The 18,234-nt window shown below is 42.0% G+C and overlaps 1 protein-coding gene across 1 annotated transcript; it reads left to right on the forward strand.

The window, feature by feature from the left end:
* The first annotated feature begins 6,622 nt into the window (after positions 1-6,622).
* On the forward strand, positions 6,623-9,182 carry MC5R (melanocortin 5 receptor). Its single transcript, XM_075142157.1, has 2 exons — positions 6,623-6,845; positions 7,669-9,182. The coding sequence occupies exon 2, from the start codon at positions 7,751-7,753 to the stop codon at positions 8,726-8,728; it is 978 nt and encodes a 325-aa protein (XP_074998258.1). The 5' UTR covers positions 6,623-6,845; positions 7,669-7,750; the 3' UTR covers positions 8,729-9,182.
* The last annotated feature ends 9,052 nt before the right edge of the window (positions 9,183-18,234 follow it).

An 18,234-nucleotide genomic window follows, 5' to 3' on the forward strand; every position in this document is an offset into this window, starting at 1 on the left:
TTTTTGTATGTCAGCGAACAGCTTGCCATCGAGGACAATACTTTAGTGTAAACTGATTTAGGTTCTTGCTAGTACAACTGAATGCACTGGTTACTTCAGTATGGAAGACAATATTCTGGGCTCAGACACAATACTGGACTTCTTTCCTTTCTGCAGGTCTGTTTGTTTCTGGCTAACATAATTTACCTTTTAAATTTTTACATCTTTGGTTTCAGCCATAGCAAAACTCCACATTTTCAGCAGGTGAATGCTAGAAGAGAAATAATTCCTACTCCTGAAATAATGTTGTTTATTTTTTTCTTTCAGGACACAGTGGTTAAAAAAACATCCTGACATTAAAAAAAGATACTGTATATTGCAAGCCTGTGTTGTAGGAAAGCTCAGAAAAAGTAGTGTAGTAAGGGCTTGACAAAAAAATTCAGTTCTGAGCTAAATGGTTATTATTTAATTCTCATTTCTGGTGCATTTAGACACCTCATTAAACAGGAAGTAACTGCATTTTTTACCAGCCTGAACAGAGAGTGAGGAAAGAACCTGTATATCAGTACAGAGATATTAGAAATAGCACTGAAAACTACTTCTAAAGAGAGAAATGTTGATATTGCTGCCATAGCGTTCTTGAAAATTGCCTGGGTAGCATGTATATTTACGTTTAATCATCATATGTATTGAATCAGAGACATTTGCACTTGCCCAGATAGGAACTGCATGCACACATTGTTGCATCTGCAATTTTGTGTGTGTGGCAACGTCTCTTTGTGGGTACAGTGAATTCATGATTATTCTCACCGTACGTCTTCCCGAGGTTGTCCTTCATCTTGTTTGTCATCCCCATGTTGGGCTAAAATGCCAACACCCGACTACAGAGACAGCCCAGGACAGAGCGACGCGGAGTTGCCAGGGCTCTCTGCTCAAACCAAGCAGCCACCCCAGTGCTCCCAGGGGAGGATTCACGCTGTGCTCCTGCGGACATCTGGCAGGAGGGAAGTGAGCAGCCGTTCAGGGGATCTCTTTAGACCAGAAGTTTATAAAAACCCAGAAATCAGAATTTTTTCACTCTTTCTGAGGAATAGGTGTCTTTTTATTCTCAGATGGACATGCAGGAAACTCCCAGGGAAGGATGACCTAAGTGCAGGGCACTGGGTTTAGAAGGTTTGTTGTTTGCTAGTGGTCTGTAATCGCTTGGGTTTTATCTGTTAATGTAAATGCAGTGATGTGCTCAGACGCTCTGTGCGGTGCCTGTTTGTACACGAATTTGTTCACATTTGTTTCATGAGGAAGATGGAAACTCTGAACCAGGGAGCTCACAACTTTGATGAAACTTAAGGAAAGGTGGAGTTAAGCTGCAAGAGAAGCCGGAGCTGGACCATGAGGGTAGACAGTAGAAAAGAGAAGCCTGAATTTCAGAATGGGTCTGTATCTTGGGAATGTGTGAAACTTTACTCTAGGGCAGAAGAACGGTGCCTATGTTTCTGACGAGGGAGGTTTAAGTTCAGTGTCTGGGCTACGTGCTAGTAAAGCAGGTGAGAGAGGAATAGCGGATGCGTGGCCAGCCTGTTCAAACCGGTCCTTTGAAAGGCCTTTGTCATCAAAAGGAGACCTCTGTTTCTTGAGCCAAGGGAAATAGTTGGCAGGCTGTCATCAGAGGGCAGGCCAGTTAAAATCAGAGAGGACTTCTGTGAAACAAGCCCCATGTTGGTCCCAGCTGGAACAAAATGAGTCTTAGGCTGGGCTACTCCTCCTTAGATCCCCTCAAGAAGAGTACAGATAAAGTCAGCTGGTTCTTGCTGGGAAAAGAATGATCTGCTTGTGAATGTTTGTTGGTAAATGGGTGACTGGAAGGTCCACCTGTCACCTAATGTGTGCCTGGCACTGGTGTTACGACGGGGACTGGAAAAGCAGGGAATTCTGAATGTGAAGATGGGGTGTTGTATGTCAGCATTCACTGAATTGCCTGTGGTCACTCTAAAAAAGTTAAAATGCTCAAATATCAGAGTCCCACTGAGAAGCTGAATTATACAACAAATTAGCAGCATTTTATATATATATAAAATTATTCTCATGCACAAGCATTTTATGAAGCAAATGAACAATGTGCTCTTAATGTTTGCCTTTGCCATACTGCAAAGCTCTTATTACCCTTTTACAGTTTAGGGGACTAGTTATGATATTGTCCAGTTTAGGTTATTAGGATTTTCTAAATTTCTAAAATGCCTTCTATACTGTATTGCATCTTTCACAGCTTTCTACTCTGATGCGAGAAGCACCACTGATAGGTGCTGAGAGTGGCCAGAGATGACCTCAAACCATTTTGAAGCACTCAGGTGAAAGGGGTGATGGTTGGAAGTGTTAGTGCAGTCATACTAAGTATGGCTGATCCCACCCTTTGACAGGACACAGTTTACCTGATATTTTGATGTCTTTTTTCAGCCTTGCTTTTCTGTGATTCTTCCTGCAAAAAACATTCAAGTGTTGATTTGAAGATTAGGGCCACAAGGGAAAAGAGTGTATTCACAATACCACTGCTTACTGCAAAGCCTAACTTTTAGGCTTTCAGCTGTCCCCTGCACAGGGAAGGGGACTGAACTACAGACGGTCTATCACCACTTCATTCAGCTTTTTTTATTTAAGGACAGGAAGTATTGATGCCTTTTATTTTTGACCTCGATTAATTGCCTTTCTTTATAAAAGGCTAGCTGGATGGTAATGCTGGGGAGGTAACAGTGGGAACCTTGATGGAGCTCAGCCAAAGCTACTCAGCACTGAGGTCAAGAGAAATAGTTTTCTCAGTTTGAGAAGTTAGAGACCATTTGTTATGTGATTCAAATGCAGAGAAGGCCACGATCTTCACTTCTGGTGATCCATGGGTTATCTCTTACAGCGGTCTGAGAGGATCCTCTGTAGCTCTGAAATACTACGCTAATGACAGCATAGTCAAGGAGTAGACAGAAGAGAGATTTCGTAAATAGGCCAAGAGCAACAATCCAAAGCTATATTTTGAAGGACAAATGTATTTTCATCAAACAGATAAAAATAGCTACAGAAGGACACTGGAATTAAATTGCTTCAATGTATTAGCACTAGACAAATTGGGTAGATTTGTATTAGCATCAGTAAAACTCTTCTCTGAACCTGTTAAGATTAGCACAGATTAATACCAGAATGCATCTGGGTGTAATAAGCTCTTCTTACAGAAACTTCTTTGGGGGCATGTTGTACCGTTGGCCTCATTTATGCATTCATTGATAAAATCAGTATCTTGCTGTCACGAAGGCGGCATGCAATTCCCTGCTGGTTTTGACATGATGTAACTTGGCCTACGGGTCAGGGTATTCACGGCCTCTCCTGTCCCAGCGGACGCGCGGGGCGGAGGGGAGCTTTGGCGTGATCGCTGGTGGTGGTGGTGGCAGCGGGGTCTGGGTGTCCCTGCAGTGACGCTGCCACGGCTCCCGTTCCGGAGGCAGGTACGTGGCTGGAGCGGCTTTCTGCTCTCTCTCACCGCTTCACAATGGAAAGAAATGGCATGGGACCGAACACAGGCCCTGACGTCTCTTTCTCTGTTGGCATTGTGTTTTACTTCTTTCTTATGTTCATTCGTCCTTTTGGGCCACTTTGGATCTTTTTGCCTGGGGCCCAAAGCAAACTCTTGAGTTCAGTGGAGTAGGGACTTCAAGAAGTGAGCATTTTTCTTACTCCAGGTAAGATGTTGCATGAACAAACCACCTTTTCCTGAAGATGCATTTTAGCATCCCTTTTGGCTATATGTATACCACGGACCTCAGGAGCACTCCCAAGGGCTCCAAACCCAGGCTCCTTGGTGTATGACCCTGCTGTGTTTGTTTCTAGGCTGCAGGGAGACCTGTGCACCCACACCCCAAGCCCCCAGTCCCCTCCCCTCCTCTTTCCATCTGTGGAAAGAAAATGCTGGTTTGGAGACAGGACGGAAGCTTCCGTGTGTTCCTCAGGGTGCCCGCTCTGTGGGCACTCAAAGGATCAGGTCTTGTGCTGTGTCGGTAGAGCCCCACAGCTAAATACCAGCTCAGGCTTTGTGATGCGTGGAGTGCTGTGTGCCCACACTGGCAGTCCAGTCATGATCCTTGTGGCCCTGGAAAACACCGAGCACTAACCTGTCTGTAAAGACAGAGAATTTATTTAACTGAACAAACAAGGGAGCCGAACACCAAGATCATGAACATCTGAAAGACCACTCTATTCAGTCAGGAGTCCTCCAGCTGGAAGGTGAAGCCGCCCTTGGATTTTTCCTGAGAGAATCCAAAGATCTGCTCCTGTGCCCCTTTACTGACCATCCTTATAATGCACCTGCATGCCTCCACCCACTGCTAATTGGGTGCCCCTTCAGCTACTTCCTTCTCAAACTATTATGCTCATAGCTTCTTGCTGCAGCAATATAATGACAAAACTCTCTTTTTTTGGAAAAAAAAAAGTATTTTTTGCATTTCATCCTCTAACATAAACAAACTACATCTATATCACTACCCCAGTTTCCAGGCAGGTAATTTTTCTGCCGGTTTTGTAAATAAGGGAGTTTCTTTGTCTAGTGTAGACGCTTGTACCAGGGTTTACGCCTGCAGTGTCTGGCTTGTGGAGGAAGAATCCAAAGGCTGATTTGTAATTTATATGTGAGAGACCTGGCATTGCTTAAGGAATAACAGCCAAACCATCCAGTCTGACGTGTGATTTATTTCTTGTAATCAGCTGGTCTACTGAGTCCTACCAGGTACAGTGAGAACTCTTCTAAAGGCAGCTAAGCTGGGCTGCAAAAAAGTTTATTAAACTGAACATACAGAGGAATTTGTAAATGGAAAGATGAACAGAATTTAAAGAAAGAGTGTAATAAACTGAAAAATAGGATACTGGAAGAAAAATAATTGGAAGTGGAAAGAGCGCAGCATCTGCCCATCAGTAGATATAGGAACAGTGAAAGAAGTAAAATTTTACTTTTAGGTATATGATTCCCAGGGTCTACAGTAGGAAAATCAGAAACTATGCAAAAGATAACCAAAGATAACTAAGATAAGTTAGCTAAAGATAACCTAGGAGAAATAAAACATGCTGTACATTAAAGAACAGAAAGAGAACTGCAGATGGGCATCCTCCAGTCTTTTCTTTTGGGCATAGCGAAGAACTATGAGCACACAGACAGGTTGGATACAGCAGGGAGTGTTGCTGTTCACTAGCTGGCATTACCTGCTCAGATCTAACAGCTGCACTTGAGCATAGTTTGCTACCTCTATTTTGTGATAATCTAAATTCTCTTTCCTGTAGTGGGGAGAAGGGGCATGCAAAGTTCATCTCCAGACTATAACTGTATAATGCTAGAGGAGCCATTTTACTGAAATGAATAAAAATGCTTTTCACTGTCTCCTTTGGTGCAGGGACTATTTGTACATAAGAACATTTCATACCATGGCACAGGTCTTTCAGTGTCCCTAGAGTGAAGCTAGCAGTAACAATAGAGGAAGCTTCTGTGGAATAGAAAATCAGAAATATGGGTTTAGCTGCATTATAACAATAAACTCTATCTGAACACTGAAAACACAAAAATGGCACAGGATACAGCAGTAAAATCTGTGTTTTTGTTGGTGGCGATTGTTTAAGAAAAATGCTATAGGTTAAAAATAAACATTTGAAGCTGTTATATACCACAAAAGACCCCCAACCCCTTAATTTGTGGAAAGGTGGTGATTTGGAGAAGCAGAGGCTTTTTATCTCAAGCTAAATTCAAATCATGCATGGTATTTGGCTGGTTAGTGGTTACATAAAGGGCATTTGGTAGTGTCAGGAAGGCGTGTGCTTTGCGTTCCTCAGTCTGCGTGCAGAAGCAGAGCCCATTTGCTAAAGAAAAACTTTCACTAATTTTGCCACCTTTTAGGTAAGGCCCAGAATGAGCATGGGCTGCCTGACTGATAGACCCCCCCAGAGGGACTTCAGCCATTGCAATACTGAGCACTGAGTTTCCCAGTTCTTAGACCCTGTGAAACCTGGGGGAATTCACATCCATCTTGGGAAGCCCTGGCTCCCGGCACGATGCACTGTGCACTCCTTCCACGTCTGCACCGAAATCTCTATTTTAGCAAGGGGACCGGAACACAACCGTTTATTTGTTCTTTTTTTTTCACACAAATTACCTGAGTTATATCTTCTATTAGTGGTGTGATGGGCTTGACTGTATGTTCTCTGAGTTTTGTAACAGTGTGGTTCTTATTCTTGCAAAATGATAACTGTGAATATAAGACAAATGCTTATAACAGTAACAAGCCTCCCACTTCAATAACAGTCTTCTGCTCTCACCTCTTTTGGAGTACTATTGCAGTATGAACTTATTGTCAGTGAGTACTAGCAACAGCAGAGAAAACAAAAAAGAAATGTTTTTGGAAAGGACCATGCTTAGTGTATTTCTCCTTTTAATATTTTAAAATATATAAAGCTCATAATGAATTTTAGATCAGATCACTGTTCACTTAGAAAGACAAGAGAAGACCACTAGATGGTGGTAAAAACCCAAGCCTTTGCTAACAAAATCTGTGAAAAGAGAAGTTCAGAGGGGCAAAGAAGGGGAGGAGGAGCCACAGTTTGAGTACTGAAGTCATTATTGCTTGGAGTCTATAAAAAGGCAGTTGCACAGTAAGTAATTTATACGTGGTCAGCCTTGACTCTATGGATTTAATCATTGCTTTTCCTCTATTTTTGTCATCCATTCCCACCAAGGAGTCCCCAGCCCCAGATGTTGGGTCAGGAGGGGGGGCTAAAACTTCTGCTCTCTGGAGGAAAGGTTGCAGGCGATGAAGAGGAAGAGCAGCTGAAGGAGCAGCTCTGGTAAACAGGTACAGTTAATTCTTGATTGCAAACAAAAGGTTACTTTTAAAAACTGAAAATTTGTTAGCTTGATATGCTTTGGATTTTATTTGCAACAAGTCACTGACAATCAGCTTTGAGTGTTCCCCTTATTAAGAATCTGATGGCTTACAACTTGCCCTGAATATTGTCATTACCAAAAGAGTATTGAATAAAATGCTGATGATCTGGAATAGAAAACTTATTTTTATGACAGAATTCCACCCATACCAATTCTGTAACCTTAGTGTATCCTGAAATGTATGGATTTGCCTTGGTTAGGTCTTTAATACTGTGCTCTTAATTGAGCATGTTAGTATTGCACAGATAAGCTGTTTATAACACAGTTCACGCGAAGTTAAGAAGTACAAAGGTCAGGAAAGCATTTAAGTCTTTCACTGAAAATGTTCAGTTCTTAATTGTGGCAATAATTCAAACTTCTATATATTGTATTCAAGTGAGCAGGTGCTGCCAAACCTAATACTATATTCTCCTGCATTTCTGGGGTCTGAGAATTGAGACTTTGAAAACTGTTTGTTGTTTGGTGTTCAGCAGAATTTCCAGGACATTATGCTCACTTCTGGGGGACCAAATAGAATAAATAAAACTATGAATGAAGAGTGCATGAATCTCTTCATTAGTTTGTGGTTTTCATTTCCCCATAAGGATGGGTAGAAAAACTCTGATTTAGAATGAGTAGAAGAATATAGTGTGGAAGAGGCAGGATGTGTACAAGCCAAATTAAATAGAAATGGGTGATATTTGTTTTGTCAACTTCTGCCTGTTCTCGTCATGCTATGTTTTTTTTGGCAGGGTCTTTTGCCTTTTGGAAAATGCATTCACCACACTCCTTGGAAAGTCCCTCAGAAAGAACAGAACGTGTTTGCTTCCAGAGATGAACACGTCCTCTCAACTGTATGTTTCTGAACTAAATCTGAGTGCCTTTGGCAGCAACTTTACTGTGCCTACTGTCAAGAGCAAGTCATCACCGTGTGAGCAGGTGGTCATTGCGGCTGAGGTGTTCCTAACTCTGGGCATTGTAAGCCTCCTTGAAAATATCTTAGTTATATGTGCAATAGTTAAGAACAAGAACTTGCATTCACCCATGTATTTTTTTGTTTGCAGTTTAGCAGTGGCTGACATGCTGGTTAGTGTGTCTAATGCTTGGGAGACCATAACGATATACTTAATAAACAATAGACACATAATTATGGAAGATGCCTTTGTCCGTCACATAGACAATGTCTTTGATTCAATGATCTGCATTTCTGTGGTGGCTTCGATGTGCAGTTTACTGGCTATAGCAGTAGACAGGTATATCACTATATTCTATGCCCTACGTTATCACAACATCATGACAGTGAAAAGATCAGGGCTTATTATTGCATGCATCTGGACCTTTTGCACGGGCTGTGGCATTATCTTCATTCTTTATTATGAATCAACTTACGTGATCATTTGTCTCATCACTATGTTTTTTACCATGTTGTTCCTCATGGTCTCACTGTACATCCATATGTTCCTCCTGGCTCGTACTCATGTGAAGAAAATAGCTGCTTTGCCTGGGTACAACTCTGTCCGTCAAAGAACCAGCATGAAAGGAGCCATCACTCTGACTATGCTTCTTGGCATCTTCATTGTTTGCTGGGCTCCATTCTTCCTTCATCTCATCCTGATGATCTCCTGCCCTCAAAACCTCTACTGTGTTTGCTTCATGTCTCACTTCAACATGTACCTCATTCTCATTATGTGCAACTCAGTGATTGATCCCTTGATCTATGCCTTTCGTAGCCAGGAAATGAGGAAGACCTTCAAAGAGATAATTTGTTGCTATAGCCTGAGAATGGTCTGTGGGTTATCCAACAAGTATTAAGAAAACAAAGCCAAAACAGTGAAGAGAATCTGAACGCAACACCTTGCCACACCTTGTAATTCTGCTGAAATGCCTGTGGAACATCTTTCTCCATTCAGCTGTCATGATTTCTGCGGCAACCAGAAACCATTTTTTAATATGTGATTTTACCTTTCCTTCCCTCCACGCACCTCTCTCACACTGGCGGTAGGAGCTACTCAGTGCATCTGTATTACGGGGAGAAAGAATATTTTGAATCTCATTTACCCTACTGAAGACTGGATCTTATAAGAGGATTATATAGGGAAAGCCTTATTTTTCTTTCTGCCAAATGCGAGTGTGACCTGCCATGCAAACGAGCCCATCAGCCTCTCAGTGTGTGTTTCTCCTGATATTCTTTGTCTCTCTACATACAGCATGGCTTATTTTGATGCCCAGATTTAACAGTTTTTTTGCTATTTCCTTCTGAAGACATAAAATCAGAGAAGTAGCTCCAATTATCAGGGTTCACATACCTCGCTCAACAGTTATGACCGATATATATGCACCAATATATCATCAGTCTTGTATTCCACTCATGACTGTAACTGTCATAAAATATGTATTATGTAAGAGGACAGCGTTACCACGAGATTTTCATACCTGTGTGTTCTTATCACTGTGGGGTAGGATGTAGCATAGGTGGATTTTAAGGCTGAATATGAAGACTGAGCTGATTCTAGTTTGTCTGTTTTCTTTATTCGCCAGGGCTAGGGACGTAAAGGACACATGGCCTCTAGAGTCATGTAACGTTTTGTGGAGATGGAAAGACTGGGTGAGTTGCTGCCTTTATATAGACATTAGAAAAGCGTTTCAGCTAGGAGTAGCTTTTGTTACTGGAGGAAGCTGTAGTGTAGATTGCATCTTTCAAGCTGGGAGAGACAAAACAAGTTTGGTGATCAGAAGGCATAGCAGGCAATGGCAAAACAGGGATTTCAAACACTCAGGCACATGTAACTATAACAGAGTGTGCTGACTTTTGCTCCCCAAACAAACAGTTTTTGTCTTTGTTGAGAGGATTCTAAGGTGAAACCCTCATGCCTTTTGTGTAAGTAATTTGCGTCTAGTCATGCTCTCATAAACATGCTCTGTCATGTGCAAAATATTGGATTTATCACAGATGAAGGAAGTGCAACTGTGGCATTGAATACTTGATGCCCATGGATGGTACATATGTTGCACTGCGATATAAGCTATGAAAATATTTCAAGCAGTGGTACCCTACTGACTAGATAGGGTCAGAAAATAGCTTGGAAAAATGAATTATTTCTTCCGAAAAGCTGAAAGAATAACCTTTGTTGTACTTGGTTTAGGGATGCTCTAAAACTGGTGTTGTCAATAGAAGGACTATGATTGATTCAATGGGTCTTATACCTTCAAGGTGGAAGTCCTGATCAGGTGTTAGGAAAATTTTTTTACCATAAGGGTAGTCAAACATGGGAACAGGTGCCCAGTGGTTGTGCAATCTCCATCCTTGGAAATATTCAGAACTTGACTGGACGCAGCCCTGAACAATCTGCTCTAAGTTGAAAGCTGACTTTAAGTCAGCCCTGCTTTGAATGTTTTGAAATAGATGACCTCGACAGGTCCCTTCCAACCCAAGTTATTCTCTCATTCTATGGAACAGCTTGCATATTATGATAAAATTATATTTTTTTTCCCTTCTAATTTAATCTCTTGTGTAAGAAGAATTGTAAAAGATTCTCCTCCACACATTTAGAAAGATAGCATACTTTGTGTCTTCATTTGCTTTGGAGGTCTCTGGCAGGATAAGTAGAGTGCATTTTTAGCACCTTATACCTTTTGTCTGCTGCCAACTTAAAAGATACAATGCCTCCAGCTCGCACATATCTCCCTCTGATATGAGTGGGAATGTTATTCTCAGTGGAGACACCTTATTATGTTGACTGTAAATATAATGGTTATATCAGTGCACTAGGTGCTGGAATCTTCCTTCAGCTATATCTGAAAATGGGCTTTCAGAGGTATGTTTGTGGTGAGTAACGAGAATCTTGCCTTGTTCCAGTCCGCCTCATAACCCTACCCATAAATGGCACCTAAGAGTAGGCTCTTGCTACTATGAATGTAAAGAGCAAAAAGGAGACAGTTCAATTGCATAGTGAAAGGCACCAGCTGATGTTGTAAATAAATCATTAAATCTTCACTGGGTATTGCAAATAAGACAGTCTTGTACATAATTGTAAATCAACAAAGAGGAAGCCAAAACGGTAATAGCTTTGGGTATTTTCTTGAACTGAACATTACTTTTTTGTTGGAAGTTTATTTGATGTATAAACACAGACATATGAAGAAGCTATTAAACTGGATTGCTGGAAAACCCACTATTATTTGTTATTCATTGTAACGTGTCCGCTAACCTTATAGATTATTCACAGAGGGAGTATTGCATTACAGGCTTTCACTTCTCAATTTAAACAGATGCCTTATTAAAAAACACATTATGAAAGAGAGTTACAGACTCATACAATGTATTTACATTCATACCTATGTTCCTCTAGGTGTCAGCATCACGCCCTCATTATAAGCTTTACAGGTGGGAGCTAAGACAGCTTAAGGGGGAAATTAAAGTATTTTCAAGAACAGGCTAGAACAGTTCCTGCAAAAAAAGGCTGTTTACACTATAGGAATGCATATAAAATACCTGTCTCTCTGAGGCCATGGCATGTTTTAACCTGTTTCTTTCTCCCGCTTAGCCACAGAATGAAAGCAACATTTAGCATGCTTTCACTTCTACCGGAGCTTGGAAAACACTAAGTATTCTGATAGATTGGGACAAGCAACCATTGTGTAAGTATGAAATTTGCTGTGAAAGGACAGTCATGGAAAAATTAGCTGCTAGGCTGTCATTGCACCGTGTCCCCACAGCTAATGGTGCTACTCCTGCTTACACTGCCAGTCATTTACGGTTTGTATCAGTCATTGGAAAGAAGCTCAAATCACACTATTTCTGTCCCAGAGCTCCAAAACCAACTTCTATTGCTCACTGTTGCTTTGATGACTGAACACTTCACTGCTTCTAACTTGTGTGTCACTATTTTAGAGTTTTTAATAAGAAATTATTTTGAACTCACTCCTGTTGCAGGTGGGGTAAACTTCTATAAACTCACAAAGGGTGGTGAAATTGCACCTGCATTTTAAGTAGATTAGTAGGAGCAGGGGGAATATTAAAAAAAAGCAACCAACATTTCTAGCTTCACCAGAACTTCCTCTAGTGAAGCAGAAGACTGGATTCTTCAGTCTGTAATAATGCAAAGGGTGGTTGATGGTAGCCATGTTGCTCTGTCTCCGGATCGCACTGAAGTACTTCATGTGTCGCTCTAAGTTTTGCTTGCTTTAGTAGATTGAAGTAGACGGTTGGCTTTTGCAAATGATGGCATTGCCTGGATAATCCCATACCCAGCATGCTCCTATACTAGCATTAGGAAAATCTGAATCTTTTCTCCAGGCCAAGGCCATGATAAGGTACCCGGAAATATTAGTTTTCCAAGAGCCTTAGCATCTCCTGTAACACAAACCCGTCATAACTGAATGGAGCAAAGAGGTTGTTTATGATCCTGAGCCAGCCCATTTTCCCAAACGGGCACAAGCCTGTCACAAAGGGCTCTAACTACGGAGTGCTGCCGCCTCTGGGTCTGGGCTGGGAGGGATGGGTGCTTTCAGCTCTACAACCTGCAGGCCTGCAACTTCCGTGCAGCCAGTGTCCAACTCTCTTTTGAGAGTGGTTGCACATTCCCACTGCTTAGGCTTTTCCTCTTAGAAAACCTTCTCTGAGTGGCTCTCTGGGGAGTTTAGTTGCATTTTTCAGGAATCCTGTGCAAAATAACTGCATAAACCACAGGAATTTCCTGCACACACAAACTTTAAGGAAGCAGAAAAGGTTTATACATCACTGGGAAAGCAACCAAGTCCCTCACACAGTCTGCTTTCTGAAATCTCAAAGGACTCTGTTTTGTCTCCAAAGCCTTTTTGGGGATTCTCCTCCTCTCTTGCAGTAAATCCTTCTGCTGTTGCTGGTTAGCCTCTTGCACAGAAGACCAGCTCGTGGTGACCGCTGCTGTGTTCAGGGATTGCAATGGACGGTCCCAGTCTTCAGCTGTGTTGGTTTGCATGCATGGTTAGGAAGGGTGGGTGAATAAGATATGGGATCACGGATGTGGAAATGGGGATCCCCATATCAGGGACAGAGAGTCATGCAGGCTGCGGTGGAGCTGCCTGCATAAGTCTCTGTGCTGCGTTATCTCCCTGGGAGATGCTCTCCTTCCTTTTCCAATCTTATCATGTATTACAACCTGAGCCGTGTGCATCTTGGATCCAGCTTGTTCTTCATACGGGACAGAAAAGGAAAATCTGAGGTATGTGTGTGTGTGTCTATACTTACATACATGCCTACATGTGTATGAGTTCTTACTCCCAAATACAGAGTACAATCACAAACGACATCAACAAACGAAATGTATGTGAGGATGTATAGTTTCTTTTTCCCTAACCTTTCCGCTCCTTGTAATCCAGTTATTTGTTATACTGCTTTCCAATTTGCAGCTTGTTTCTCACGTATTTCCTCCACCTGTGAACAAACTAACAACAGCCTGAATCTGAAGCAGAAGAAAAAACCTCAAGCTTTTTTTTTGTCCTGAGCTTTTGAAAATGGTAGTGAATCAGTGTGACAGAACAAAGAGTTCCCCTAGCACCTGTCACACTGTCTAGTAAAATTTAAATTCTTATGGTCCTTAACCACTATCCCTAAAACAGTTTCTTCTTGCGCTGCTTGCCTAAAAAACCCTAAGAACATGTGACTGGCTGTACTGAGCACTGAGACGGAAGGGTCTCCATCAAAATAAAGAGCAGCTGTTTAGGGGAATTATACAAAGTCTGGACATGTGCATGGTAATCCTCAGGAATACCCTTACAGCTTCCAACAAGCTATGGTTTAGGGGCTTCTCGGGCAGGAGGTCATATTTACAGCTTTGTGACTGATAGCTCTCAATGAATGTCTCTTACAAGAATTTATCTAATCACTTTTGGATCTCTTTATAATCACCTGCAATATCTTGTAACAGTAAGTTTCACAGTTTAGATATGTTGTGTGGAAAAATGATTTTTTTTTCTCTTATAAAACATTTGCTTGAAAGTTTTCTTCAACGTCCCTGAGTCCTTATGTTGTAAAGACGAGAAATAATTGATCCCTATTCACTTTCCCTGTGCTATATATTCCCCTATAAACTTTCTCTTTTCCAGCCAAGAATCCTAGCCTATCTAACCTCTACAGGTATTTTCATACCTTGTTGTCCTTATGCTGTTTTCCTAGATCTACTATATTCTGTCTGACTCAGGGGGGACCAGATAAGCATATGATAATCCAGATATAGGTGAAAACTAAATTTCCACTGTGTGCAAGTTTTGTTCTCTATTCTTTTCTCAGCAGTATGTAACAATATACTTTCATTTAGTACAACATGCTCCATAATTTGGAAAATTTCAAGATCTCTAAAAAAATTCCCCTCTGCAAATGCTCATAGGAACATGTACACTCTGTTCTCTAAATAGGCTTCCGTTTTCAATGGCGAGGGCTTTGGTCATACATCAGCATGTAAAACATATGCCCAAAATACGGTGCTTAGGAGCGCTTCTGTGTTTCCAGATCCAAGTACACGCCTTGGCCGTGTCCCAGGTCTGTAGCAGAACTCATCTGATGGACACAGCTTCCATCTCCCTACCTCTGATGGGAAAGAAGCCTGGCCACAGAGGCTGGAAGGGCCTTGCTGTGTGTCCCAGCCATGCTCTGGGTGGCTGAGGAGCAGGGACCCCATGTTCAGACAAAAACTTCTCCCAGAAGCCCATCATTTCTTGAAGGGTAGTAAGAATACCATTTGTGCAGCTACCTCCAGATGGTGATTCGTCACTCCTCGCCTTTCAATTAGGCTGGTTTTACACCTGATTAAAGCAAGATGAGAATTGGAATTATAAACTTTCTATGCTGGCTCCAGATGAGTTTCAAAGGCACCAAATGAACTTTTTTGATGCCCTGTTGTATAAATGCCCTAATTAACAGCAACAAAACAAAACAAAAACCCACAAAGAAAATGGGATTCATTTTTCTCTCTAGTTTGCCAGTTTTTAACAGGACACAGTTAATTTGGCAAGCAATAAGTGGTGTTGCCCGTAAATTAGTTTTTTCATTGGCTTTCGTGTCTTGCACAGAAACTTCATGCCTACTTCACCTACCCTGAAAAAATGCCCCTAGGAATACCTATCATCTTTGTATTATGCCTTTTGTTTGTCATAGCTTTGCTCTGAACTGCTTTCTGGAAAGCTTTGCATGGGTTTTGAGTCAGGATCTAAATCCCTGAATTTCTATACCCCAGCAGTTCATAGTGCTGGGATAGCCTTACATAGACCTTACTATTATTTCTGCTTCACAGGTTTCTTGTGCTTTTTAAAGGCAGGGGGACCCGTCCAGGATATTCTTCCTTTCAAAGGGTAGCAGGAAATACTCCTATACCTTAACTTTGTTTTAAATCTATAGGAACATAATTGTTAGCAGTGCCAACATTGACCTCAGCTCAGAGATACACTAAAAGTAGCTCTTTCCCAAAAGCTTTCCCTGGAGGACATAAAGAGCCCTGACTATAACAAGGAGAGGAGATTCCTGCTCTCTGCTCATACAGTGGTAGATAAGTGGTGGAGCTTGGGGAAGCAAGCATTTTAAACCTGTGTTAAGTTCACACTTCACTTAAGAGGATGAAGATGAATTGCTTTTTCCTGCTGTGAGGACTGGGCTGTACTAAAAGATGTCCTGGCAGACAAGCTTGTGCCAAATTCAGTTTTAGAGAAAGAGCCAGGCAGTGCTGGAAACTTGACCGAAAGTCTATGTGCAAAGCCCTCACCAGGTGTGACTGAATCCCATTCCACTGAAGTGTCTTATAAGACATCTTCTCCCCACAAAATTATACAGTAGGAATTCAGGATGTGGTAGCTCTCTAGTTCCTTCCTTAGAAAGGAAAATAACTATTTTAAACATTGGAAAATCAGTGTGTCAAGAAATGCATTTATTTCTCACGTTCCTCAGACCAAGAACCTGCCAGCTGTCCACAGTGGGGCCCCAGGATCCAGAGCTCTGACGGGGGGTCTCTGCAAAGTCAGCTCATAGGGAACCTGCTTAACTCACTTGGAAAAGGTAGGTTAAACCTTCGACTTCTCCTGGGCTTAAGTGCCCTGCTTGTAATCACAGTTTGTAAAGCAGGTGCTTAAAAAGCCCTTCTTTCAAATGGCAGAGGAAAGAGATGAATCACTTGAATTTCAAGTGCAGTTCATGTCCCTGCATAAAGTGCATAAAAAATGAAGAAGTAGGAGTCCTTGAATGAAGTCCAGGTCTTTCATCTCACAGTGAAGCTGCTAAATATTCAGGTTTTCACTATGAAAAGGGACGTTGGCACGGCCACCTTTGAATCTGGAGGTGGGTTTTTGAAGGTGTGTAGCCTGCTGTTTTAGTTACACTCTGGGAAAGTCTGACAGTCCCTCTGGTGAAACAAGTGGAGAAACATCTTTAATTTTGACTGGATTTATTTTTAAGATGGGATCTGCCGTCTGTAGCCCTCGGTGCCTCTGCCTCCCAAAGCAGAAGTGCTCAGCTTCCAGAAAACTGGAAGGTGCAAGGACTTTAGGTACAACAAGTGACAGGTGGATTTAGGCTCCCAGCTCCTCTTTCAGCTCCTTGGTTTTGTTAGCCACATGCCTGGCGCTCCAGTCATGCATGATTAATAACTGAACTTAGCCGTGGCATTTTAAGCAATACACTGGAACTGTATTTAGAGTGGGGGATATTGCAAACATGTTCAGCTTAATTAGAAGGGAATGGAAAAGAGGAAAGCCACCCTAGAGCTACCTCATAGGAGACAGCCCTGGCATACAGACGAGCAGGGGATCAAAGGCCTGTTGCACAATGTAATGAGTAAATAGATGACAAGTGCAACATTAGCTCTGGTGGACCTTTAGAGGGGAAGGCAGGCGATACAAGGAACACCATGTGTATTTCAGATGACCTTTCACTGAAAATGTCAATGAGAAGATTGTATTGAATTTGTAAATAGGGTAATAAATAACTGGACTGAATAATGAAAGTTTTAATGCTCAGGGAAGAACCAGAGCGAAGATTCCGGGAGGCTGGACACCTGGAATTACACATACTTTAAAACTTTGCTGAATTAATAATGGCCAGTTAAGTGCCAGCATTGTTAGTGCTGTGAAAAAAAGCATCTAATGACAAGAATATGGCTAATAATAATCAAGGAAATCTGTAGTGAACTAACGGAGTTGATAGAGGACAGGTCCCGCAGAGGCTGCTCCCAGACCTTGTCCTAGGTCACCACTGCCTGCAGCAGGTCCCCCTCACCCGCACTCCAGCTGTGGAGGGGGGTGTCTGTGAGGCCCTGACAGTCATGCACTTTGGGATAGGTATAATAAGCCTTCTCCATAGACAAATAGGGAGGTATTTAACCATCTCCAAATTGATTTTTGTTTTGTTTTGTTCTGCAGTTTACTTTTCTATGATATTTTTAGTCTTTCAGCTTGACTGGGTAAAATAACTTCTGAACAGAGCTGATTAAGCAGGTATTTAGAATTCAGTATCATCTCCCTTCCGAGAGTCTCAAAGTATTTTGCAAACACTGATGAATGAAATCTCAATCCATTGCTGCAAGATTGCTTGCAGAAGCATAGCATCACACTGAGGGTGAAGGTAGAGAGCTAAAGGTGAGTTATTTTTGAAAGTAGAGCCCTAAACTACTGATTTTGTCCCTTTGCGGTTAAGTAGCACTTCTCTGAAGTCACCACACAATCTGAAGAACTGGGCTTTGAGACACCAGAAGGACATCCACAGTGTGACATGGAGTGGTAGGATAGTCCCAAGCTTAGTTTTCTCCTGTACCAGATCTGAGAAAAAGGGTTATGCTCTGTGCTGTGGTACCAGCCATGTCTCTGGAGTCCCTGCGGGGCTGCAAGGGCAGGCAGGGCATTTCCTGCTCTCAAAAAGTGGATTTCCAGCCCTGACCCTTCCTCCTCTCCCCTGGAGCCCAGACACGGTGTGAGCACAGGAGGCAGCGTTCAGATACCAGTGCAGTGTTTGCTAATGAGGTTGCCCTCTCAGGGGATAAAGACGATTGGATATATTCCTTTTTTGTTTTTTTTCTAGTTTCTGGGCTGTGGCCGGTGGCCTATGAGTGGCATCTTTGTAACAGGTCCAGAACCTCTTTGCAATGTAAAAAACTGTTAAGCAGCAGCTATGATCACTTCAATGAATGGAGCTTGAATAAATAAATAAATACATTGCTAAGACATTGGTTAAGGATAAGGAGTGGGACACTGTGACTTGCAGGACGTGGAAGTGTCTGGAGGCTTTTTCAAACTGTTTGAGAGCACTTTGCACACTAGTTACCCCGCCTAATGCATCCTTGGTCCTCTGAAATGCTTGT

The sequence above is a fragment of the Calonectris borealis genome, chromosome 2, assembly GCF_964195595.1.
Source record: "Calonectris borealis chromosome 2, bCalBor7.hap1.2, whole genome shotgun sequence".
Lineage (NCBI taxonomy): Eukaryota > Metazoa > Chordata > Aves > Procellariiformes > Procellariidae > Calonectris > Calonectris borealis.

Excerpts from the sequence above, each read along its gene's own strand:
- MC5R (XM_075142157.1), top strand. The coding sequence starts at position 7,751 with ATGAACACGTCCTCTCAACTGTATGTTTCTGAACTAAATCTGAGTGCC.